Genomic DNA, 11,084 nt, shown 5'->3' with positions numbered 1-11,084 from the left:
GTTGTGGAATGTTTGTTTCATGCACTACGACGGGGAGCCATGCGGAGAAGCAGAGACGAGTGCCGTGCCGCCAGCCAGCCGGTCGCGGTAAACCACTGCAACTCGCCGACATCGGCGAATGGTTCAGCGCGGTTCGCGACTGCTTGGGCGCCACGTCAGCACGACGTCGCTGTTACTGAGAGCCGGTCGTCGAACCCAGCGGCCGTCGGAACGCGGCGTTCCAGACCACGCTACTCAACAATTGCTTCGCGCCGCCAGCTCCGTACAACATTGTTGTCATTCAAATGAACTATCAAATATATGTTAAATGCACTAAAATGAATAGGGTTTAAGGGACACGAAATGACGTGACAAACATTTGTTTTTTTTTCTTGAGTTATTCAATACAGACTCAAAGTATTCATTGGTTCAGTGATGTATAGATATAATATGTTTTCGTCATGTTAATGAAGTATACTCGCACGAATGCTAGACATTTCAAACCAATTGTCGTGAGTAAGTGCAGCGACGATTCATTATACTACTATAAAAATGTGTAATAAGTGACTTTCATTACAATCCAGAACACAAATATTATATTGGTAACAAAGAGACTAAAGGTTTAACATACTCTCACAAATAGCCTTTGTTATATATGTATGTGAACATTGGATAGAGTCTGAACTTTTTGTGATCAAACTGGGTATTAAAACAAACCAGGCGAGATGACCATGGCTCCGGCGCAGTTTTCCCAGGTTTTCTGATCGCACGTAGCCCGAATGGGGGAGCCAAATAAATGTAATGACCCTGGGACTAGGTTTACGGTCACCTCGCAAAGTGTAAGAACAGTATAAAAAGTGTAATTAAACCTACAGTGTAAAAGAACTAAGAAGTGTAAAGTGAATGTTCCAACCAAGGTAACAGACAATAACCAAACAGACGTTAGTGGCAGCATATTGCCGAACATTTTCAACGTTAGTCAATTGCTGCCAGGGGGCATTGTAACGTCTAGTAAGAAACAAAAACAACATATTATGTAGTAATTAGAAAATTAGGTGTATCATATTGTGTCACTGTATAAAATTATGTATTTTTTTTTTATTATTTATTTTTGAGAACGTCTGCGTCGGCGAATAATGAAACCGCCACAGAAGATAAATGTCGAACAGAGATTAAAAAAGGAATTAGTATATAATACGTGATGTATATTAATGTCTTTGTCTTCCTAATTTGGATGTTGTGCGAGTAAGATCTCCTGTGTTGTCGTAGAGAGCGCTAATGTAGCATTCTTTTGTCGAGACTGAGAAATGTACGCCATTACGTGTGAGTTCACAAAGGTCTGTAATCATTGAGATATTTAAATGTTTTAATAGAGTTGTTTAAATGAAAACTTGTATTATTAATTGTTAAAGCTTGCTTGCCTATTATCCCATCCTGTTGAGACATTTTTCAGTTATATAAATATTATCTGTGGTGCTGAGCTGCGTGGAGAACGAAGAGCCGCTGCCGCGGCGTATTTAAACGACTTACAATACAGTCGAGCATACCGCAAGGAAGCGGTAAAATAACAGCAAAATAATATTATTTCTTTTAGCTCCCAGACTGGCGGTGAAGATCAGCAGATTTTATAATGTGTTGCAGGTTGACGCGGGCTGCTGATAGGATATAATTCACAGTATAAATAAGTTAATGTACCTTCAAAATCTGATAGGAATCTTGCTGTGCTCTGTTCTGATCTGGCAAACTTTATAGTGACAACGTAATTTTTTTTTAATGAGAGTCTCATGTTCTTGGGCTAGTCGTGGTATGAAATAGTATTTTACAGAGAAATAAAATCCACTGCAAACTTGTGTTTTTGAACGATCATACGAACTGTAACATCAGTGTTCATATCAAAGTAATTTCAATTTTCAATAATTAAGAAGTAGGGAAGATATATTGATTCTTAGCATGAGTTACAGTTACGAAAAATCGTTCCTTAAATTGTAGGCCAGATACAGAACAATAAGACTTCAATATATATATATATATATATATATATATATATATATATATATATATATATATATATATATTTCATTTCGCTAAAAGGTAATGATGATAAAGAAATTCAAAGCACAGCATTGCTAAAAGTATTTCACGTAACTCTTTTCATATATGCGTTGTTACGCCAATAATCACAATTAAATAAACAAAAGAGCAACAATTTAACAATTCACACGAGTTTACGTGAAAAGTCCTGAGACTGGTTTGATGCAGCTCTCCATGCTACTCTATCCTGTGCAAGCTTCTTCATCTCCCAGTACCCACTGCATCCTACATCCTTCTGAATCTGCTTAGTGTATTCATCTCTTGGTCTCCCTCCATAATTTTTACCCTCCATGCTAACATCCTAACATTTGTCCTCTAGCCATCCCTGCTTAGCCATTTTTGAGACGTTTGTATTCCTTTTTGCCTGCTTCACTTACTGCATTTTTGTATTTTCTCCTTTCATCAATTAAATTCAGTATCTCTTCTGTTACCCAAGGATTTCTAATAGCCCTCATCTTTTTACCTACTTGATCCTCTGCTTGCCTTCACTGCTTCATCCCTCAAAGCTACCCATTCTTCTTCTACTGTATTTCTTTCCCCCATTCCTGTCAATTGTTCCCTTATGCTCTCCCTGAAACTCTGTACAGCCTCTGGTTCTTTCAGTTTATAAAGATCCCATCTCCTTAAATTCCCACCTTTTTGCAGTTTCTTCAGTTTTAATCTACAGTTCATAACCAATAGACTGTGGTCAGAGTCCACATCTGCCCCTGGAAATGTCTTACGATTTAAAACCTGGTTCCTAAATCTCTGTCTTACCATTATATAATCTATCTGAAACCTTTTAGTATCTCCAGGGTTCTTCCATGTATACAACCTTCTTTCATGATTCTTGAACCAAGTGTTAGCTATGATTAAGTTGTGCTCTGTGCAAAATTCTACCAGGCGGCTTCCTCTTTCATTTTGTCCTCCCAATCCATATTCACCTACTACTTTTCCTTCTATTCCTTTTCCTACTATCAAATTCCAATCACCCATGACTATTAAATTTTCGTCTCCCTTCATTACCTGAATAATTTCTTTTATCTCATCATACATTTCATCAATTTTTTCATCATCTGCAGAGCTAGTTGGCATATAAACTTGTACTACTGTAGTAGGCGTGGGCTTCTTGTCTTTCTTGGCCACAATAATGCGTTCACTATGCTGTTTGTAGTAGCTTACCTGCACTCCAATTTTTTTATTCATTATTAAACCTACTCCTGCATTACCCCTATTTGATTTTGTATTTATAACCCTGTATTCACCTGACCAAAAGACTTGTTCCTCCTGCCACCGAACTTCACTAATTCCCACTATATCTAACTTTAATCGATCCATTTCCCTTTTTAAATTTTCTAACCTACCTGCTCGATTAAGGGATCTGACATTTCACGCTCCGATCCGTAGAATGCCAGTTTCCTTTCTCCTGATAACTAAGTACTCCTGATTAGTCCCTGCCTGGAGATTCGAATGGGGGACTATTTTACCTCCGGAATATTTTAACCAAGAGGACACCATCATCATTTAATCATACAGTAAAGCTGCATGCCCTCGGGAAAAATTACGGCTGTAGTTTCCCCTTGCTTCCAGCCGTTCGCAGTGCTACAACAGCAAGGTCGTCAATCATCCAGACTGTTGCCCCTGCAACTACCGAAAAGGCTGCTGCGCCTCTTCAGGAACCACACGTTTGTCTGTCCTCTCAACAGATACCCCTCCGTTGTGGTTGCACCTATGGTATGGCTATCTTTATCGTTGAGGCACGCAAGCCTCCCCACCAACGGCAAGGTCCATGGTACATTGGGGGGGGGGTTTACAACATAGGATAAAACAAAATGCTTTCCGTTATAGACAGTGTGGTACCTGCTACAGTTTTATACTTCGTTGGGATTAAAAAATGTTGGTTTGTTTTAATCCGTTTTCTCTCAAGTACTTATTACTGTAGATTCATTGTGTGTACAGTTGTCTGTTTATCATGTCTGGATTCAAACGTAAACACGTATCTCTTTCACTATATCAAAAATTAGCAGTGCTACAAAGATTGGATGAAGGAGAATCGCTCCAAAAAATTGCAAAGGAACTGAATGTAGGTGTTACGACAATTAAGAATTAGAGGATGAATCGGAAAGACATTGAATCCTATACAGCTACGAAACCTACACTTTAACTGCTTGATAACGCATTGTGGATGTGGCTTTGTTAAGAAAGATGGAAAGGAACTCCAATATCCGGGCCAATTCTAAAAAGGAAAAAGGGCGATAGTTTTGCACAAAAAACTGGAAGCTGAAAGTAAATTTGCTGCCAGTGAACGCTGGATTGATTGTTGAAAAACTTGTCTCGGTGTCAGATTTGTGTCTATTTATGGTGAAAAACTATCTGCTGATGCCGCAGCTGCTAAGGAGTTTTCTGTTAAGTTTCAAGAAATTGTAGAAGAAAATGAACTGTTACCCTGCCAAGTGTATAACATCGACGAGACAGGGTTGAACTTTAAAATGTTGCCAACAAAAACTGTCGCAGTTTTCAAATGAATCCGTGGTAGGAACGAAACTTATAAAAGATAGAGTAACAGTCATTCCTTGCAGCAACGCAGATGGTACCCACAAGCTCTCCTTGTTCGTCATTGGCAAATCTAAGAAGCCAAGGACGTTCAAAAATATAAACTTATCTTCCTTGCCAGTTTATTACCGCAATCAAAAATCTGCTTGAATGGACTGCAACGTTTTTAAATCCTGGCTTTTCAATGAGTTTGTGCCATCAGTCGAAAAAGACTTGAAGCAAAAAGTCTGCCTGTTCGTGCTCTACTGCTGTTGGATAATGCACCGTCACATCCATCGCAGAAAGTATATCAGCTCAATCTTGGCAAAATCTGAAGGAGGTAATAACGTATTTGAGGCAATGAAATCCCTGAACATCAAAGATGCTATCTACACAATCGCTGCAGCATGGGATGAACTGAAACCTGACACACTGCGGAAATCGTGGCGGAAGCTTTGGCCACAAGTTATGACCGAAAATGAGCAAAACAACTACGCACTGGAAATCGTTAAAAATTTATGAACTCTGGAGCCGAACGTCCCTGCCAATGAAGTTGAAGAGTGGATCAACGAATGTGACAAAGACTGTGACACTTTTGAAGAGCTCAATGACGACCAGATTGTTGCCGCTGTTAGCCAGGAAACTGTGACTCTGATGGTGAAGATGAACCCCCCACCCGGATTTCACACAACGATGCAAAACACGCTTTTGACATCGCCCTTCAATACATCGAGCAGAATCCAACTTCACATCCAATGGACGTTTTGTGGATGAAAAAAAAAAAAAAAATAATGGAGGGACACTGCAGCTAAATCTAGAATAACATCTGCTAAACAAAAATGTATCACTGACTTTTTTCCAAGTAATTTGTTTTCGTTTTTACTGTAAAAGCAATGCATACAGTGTAATCATTTCTTAGTTTATTTCTTTGTAAAATATTTCTTTTTTATATACAGTGCTATAAACATTGTTTAGTTTACAGTATACATCGTTTATACGTTATTAAGTACAGTACAGTACTGTAATTTGTTTGTCGTTTTTCCTTTTAAAACCAATACATATTGTAGAGTGTGTGTGTGTGTGTGTGTGTGTGTGTGTGTGTGTGTGTGTGTGTGTGTATAGACATTTTTTAATTAATATATTACTGTAGACGTCTTTTAGTTCTTAAAGAGTTTAATTTTTTGTACTAAATGTCTTTTTATATTTTTTGCAATACATATTAGATTTTTCGGATAATCCGACCTTTTTTTCGTTCCGAACATGGTCCCGGTCCCGAAGGTGAAGGATTAGAGGGGTTCTACTGTAATCAAAGATTTGCATAAGAAGTCAAAACCAGTCAATGAAAGATGTAATACTAGGATGCTCATTGTCACTACTGATGTTTATTTTGTACTTTGAAAAGGCAACGAGGGAAGAAAAGGACTATTATTGTTTATGAAGGATGGAAGGTTAGCACAATACGATTAATTGGTAATGCAGCAAAGATAGCTAAGAGTGAACAGGAATTGGTTTTGTGCTAAATGTAAAAGAACGTGTGCTAGATGTACATTAGGATAGGCACGTAAACAAGAAAAAGGTCTCGCAGGATGACATGCTGAAGGCTTAAGTGTTACATCTGGGAAAGAGATTCTTGAAAAGAACCTGGGTAGCAGGAACGATAAACATGATATGTACATGGAAGGCATCAAAGCAAGGACAATGTGAAAATGGCAATTATAAGGAGAATTAGTACCTAATCTCCAGGAATGTAAAAATCATGTCTAGTTTCAAATTCATCAGAATAAGTCCGGTCCGAAGCCCACTAAGAAAAAAATACCACTCATAAAACGAATTACAATTGGCGCATAGCATCAGAATGTACGTATGAAGATGCACATATAACCCTAATCAGTATTTTAAATGACGGAATCTCCAGGTTGGAGTATCCCCCAATGTAAGGAAAAGATAAGATTACTACTTACCGTAAAGATTACATGTTAATTTGTAGATAGGCACAATCAGAAGACACCTACACATTAGCTTTCAGCCACAGCCTTCATCAGAGAAACATACAACATTCATTCATACAATCCAGGAAACCTCATGCACACATGACCATAAACTCGAGCAGCTCGAACCAGAATGAAATTGTCACATGGAATGGAAGCAGCAGTCAGGAGTGGGTGGGACTGCTGGAGATGACAGTCAAGTGTGCATGAGGTGTGTTCGCTTGTGTGAATGAATGGTGTGTGTTTCTCTTTTTTTTCTGATGAAGGCTGTGGCTGAACACTAATGTGCAAGTATCTCTCAATTGTGCATGTCTGCAACTTAACAGCTCATCTTTACTGTAAGCAGTAATCTGTCTTTTCCTTCTACTGTTAACCAGTTATTTTTGAAGTTACACACATCCGGTAACAATTCATGTCTCGTCTTAAAAATGATTTTTGACTATAAGATTATGACTCTGCTACTGTGAACCATATGTACCTCACTTCACAGACATTTTATTATTGGTTGGTTGGTTTGTGGGGTTGAAGGGACCAGACTACAAAGGCCATGGGTCCCTCATTTTATTATTATAGACTGATATTAACAGCAGATGAAATATTACTTTAATTAGTATTAAACTAATATAAAACAGCAAATTCTCCATTTGTATCATTCCATTCTGATGCCACTACAGACTAGCTGCTTGGAGTGCTAACGTTGCTTCAGCTGTCAAAAGGCCGCAAATTTTTTTCCCTATAGAGTTTCATTACTCTTCATCTTAGACTGTGGTATGATCATGATTTAAGATATTTACAGTGATACTGTACTAACCAAAAAAGCATTGGAATATTCTACCTACAAAAAATCTCACATTTGCTAATGACACTCTGAGTCCAGAACTTCAATAGATAACTTAACTGCATCAGAAAAGGGTGTATTACTATGGAACAATGTTAAAACATATCTGACCTTTCCAAGAAAAAGAGCATCAGATAATCATAGCTATAGGTGTTTCTACTACTTGCATAGCCATGTTTCTTATTGCTATTTGTATACTGTACTTTATGTGTGTTTGAGGTGTAAAGCTGGCACTCCTCCATACCTACCTTTGCACCAGATCCCTGTAGAATGCCATTACTAAGATGTAGGAACTGAAACAAATTAAGCCAATATATTTAATTAAATAACTGCAAGTACAATGAAAAAGATCTCGACTGCAATGGAGAATAAAACTAAGGTGTAAGTGGAACAACTAATGTGAGTCACCCTCTTGAGATATTTACTGGGATTGTGTGGAATCATCTAGTGTCCATGTAATCCATATAAATTGCGTTACGGGTAAACAACAGTAAAATTAAGGACAAATTTCTTGAAGAAGAAAGGATCGTTAAACAGCTAATTTGATTCCCAGGTGTGGGTATAAATTTTGAAAGTTATTACATGGCACAGATGGCAGATAATCACAATATATAAGTATCTGGAGAATGCAAGGAGTGCTATCTTACAAAGTCAGGACAGCAGTCTGAATACATTGTCACATCTGAGCTGTAACCCAAAAGTAATGATGATGCAGTACGATAGAGCCTAATGCATCATTGTTTGAGCCTTGCACTATGGGGCCATAATATGTAACATCCTAGCTCAGCCCCTCCATGGTGCCCTAGCAGCGATGGAAAATCTGAAGGTGAGGAGGAGATTAGCATTTAATGTTCTATTGACAATGAGGTCATTAGAGATGGAGTGCAAGTTCAGATTACAAAAGATGGGGAAGGAAATTGGGCGTGCCTTTTCAAAGGAACCATCCAGCATTTGCCTGAAGAGATTTAGTGAAATCAAGGAAAACCTAAATCTGGACAGCCAGACATGGGTTTGAACTGTCATCCTCCCAAATGCGAGTACAATGTTCTAACCAGTGAGTCACCTTGCTCGGTGAAGGCAAGGGGAAATGAAAATGACAGATACCATGGTGGGGATGCTGACACCTCTGGATAATAAGGGCATATGACTGCATCACCAGCAGCGCTGACATTATGTCCAGCTTGAATAAAACCATTTTTGAAGCCTCAGTGTATCAGAGTCTTGTCATCCCATCTGCAGCTTCTAATTCTGACAGAATGGTATGTGCTACCTGCTGCTGAGAAAAACTTAGCCTCCAAGATCACAGCCAAGGCCGAGCTGTAGTGTGACTTAGCTGCTACGAGCTGCCAGTACTGTTTGGCCACTCCCTTGACTGAAGACTGGCCAAGCGTGGGCGTCCCACTGGTGAAGGACCATACTGAGTGACAATCTATTGGGCGAGACATCAGAGTATCACGTCCCTGGCTGCACGCTGTGTTGCTGATTTGAGCACTATGGTTCCACCTTCATGATACCCCTGTGTGATATGCTGTCGGCACCCGCTTAAGCGCGTGTCCCTCTTTGAGAGCACTGGGGCGGGCCACACTAAATGCCAGTTGGCCGTGGTAGGCTTGCACCAACAGACTCTTGTTTTCTGGTCACCTGCACAAGATCACTGCTGGGTCCTGCCCTCCACAACAGGCACAGCCGACAAGGCTGCCATGTCTGCATTCCTTGTTGCACTCGAGTGCGAGAACCAGTAGGCCTAATGCTGTCCAAGAAAAGACAATATGTATTATAAAATCACTAGTAATAAATAAAATTCCAGATAACACTGTTTCACTGATGCCCTAGGGCATACAACAGCCATTCACACCAGCTCCCAAGATTGGCCTCCTGCACTAGTAGCATCACTACCCCATCTGCTTATTTTCCACCACCACTAAAAATCCTGACCTTAGGGGTTACCGCTACGGTATTGGGTTAAACTACTACACATTTTAGCCATGTAAATGTTAAGAATAGTGATTTTTCAGAGCCCTCGTGACTACAGTAGATGTTGAGTCCCAATAGCAGATCCATTTTGCCAGTCACTGATGTATATCCCACAAGACTGCCTGAAGTTTTTCCATAAAAAAAAAAAAAAAATAAAATAAAATAAAATAAAAAAAAGTTGTTAATTACTTGTACAATGTAGGATCATTTGTGAAAGAATACTTGAAATCACTGTCTCTGGTAATACTGTATTGATAGTGAGCAAAGAGATACTTTTACTTTCCAATTATCATACTAATACACAAAACTGCCCATTTTGGACATAAGCCATCTTATGAGCATTTCACCATCGGTCATTTAGGTCCATCAAGTTGAAATAAAAGTTCGAGACACACCACTGTTGAATGATTTGCGAATTTTACATATTCTGCTTATTTTACTTAAATTTATTTGCTGTATCATTGGGCTCCACCTTGTTTTCCTGTTAGTTCTCTCCCTCTGCCCCAAATTTTGGATTCATAGGCAGTTATTAAAGTTTTTCCTTTTTGAATCACCTTTCCTTAACACTCGGTTCCAACCTGTTTCGTTACTTTTCCAGATCAACCTGGAGAGGTCATATTTGGGCTGATATGTGTATTTGCTGAGTCACAGAAAGGCACATCAAAAAGACTGTTCGAAAGTTCGCTTTTGGTTAACAAGGCCTTTGGCAGCTGGAGCCACATTTGAGTCTAGCTCGAGCTGCCAGAGGTGTGTGTGTGTGTGTGTGTGTGTGTGTGTGTGTGTGTGTGTGTGTTTGTTTTAACTTTGTGTGAGTGTGTGCTTGTATTTATGTTGTCTATTTCTGACAAAGAACTTGTCTGAAAGCTAACTTCCTGACAGCCTTTTGGTGTGCCTTTCTGTGACTCAGCATCTCAGCTATCCTCTTCATTATATTGTTACATTCCATCCTGGATTTTCCATTGTTTGATGTATGTATTTGAGTTACATGAATGAATGTCAATGAAAATTACAACTGTTAAACTGTTATGTAATTAACAAGTTGTACAACATCATTGCTCAATACTAATAATATATACAATGTACAGATGAGTAAAAATGTCCATGACTTCTGGTTCATTAAAGCCTTCCATACATCATCAGTTCTTCCAGTAAAATACTGAAAACATCGTATTTATGTCAATAAATATAAATAATGAGAAAAACATTGGAAAGGAACATTTTTATACCACAGGAGAAACTCACGTGAAATGCACCTAGGTTTCATTCCTGCAATGCCATTAAAAATATGAGAATCTTTTATACTCTGCAGTTGCACGAAAGAGTGCAGAATGCTCCTCAAGAACCATACTTCAGTTAACTGTTTAAACACAATGCTGTTGCTAGTTTAGCATTTTTAAAATATGTTCTTAGTCCTTGCAACACTCAGAAATTTGAGAAAAAACACCTGCTTACAACATTGACATTTCTTTCAGCATAAAGTTTTCACTTGACTTTTGACACATGTTGAAACAGTTAGCCTCATACAGTCAGCGACGAATGATATGAAAACAGCTTCTTCGAAAATTATGCTGATGTTCCTCCGTGGGCATTGGTGACTGGTTGTGATCCATTCGGTTGTACTTGGGTGATTTGCTGTTGGTTCCTCAAAGCTGCACGTGCCTGTAGATGCTTATTTTTAATTCTCTCCAGTTCATTCACCCTAC

The 11,084-nt window shown here is 38.9% G+C and overlaps 1 protein-coding gene across 1 annotated transcript in view; it reads right to left on the bottom strand.

The window, feature by feature from the left end:
- Positions 1 to 9,625: 9,625 nt before the first annotated feature.
- Positions 9,626 to 11,084, bottom strand: part of LOC126236886 (mediator of RNA polymerase II transcription subunit 11) — a 50,762-nt gene continuing 49,303 nt past the window's right edge. The window contains exon 3 of the mRNA XM_049946519.1: positions 9,626 to 11,084. This exon is cut by the window's right edge and continues 78 nt beyond it. Within this exon, the coding sequence (XP_049802476.1) occupies positions 10,945 to 11,084 (140 nt within the window). The 3' untranslated portion in view covers positions 9,626 to 10,944.

The sequence above is a fragment of the Schistocerca nitens genome, chromosome 2 (genome assembly GCF_023898315.1).
Source record: "Schistocerca nitens isolate TAMUIC-IGC-003100 chromosome 2, iqSchNite1.1, whole genome shotgun sequence".
Taxonomy (NCBI): Eukaryota; Metazoa; Arthropoda; class Insecta; order Orthoptera; family Acrididae; genus Schistocerca; species Schistocerca nitens.
The sequence above is the reverse complement of the archived record's forward strand: the minus strand, read 5'-3'. Positions and strand labels throughout refer to the sequence as shown.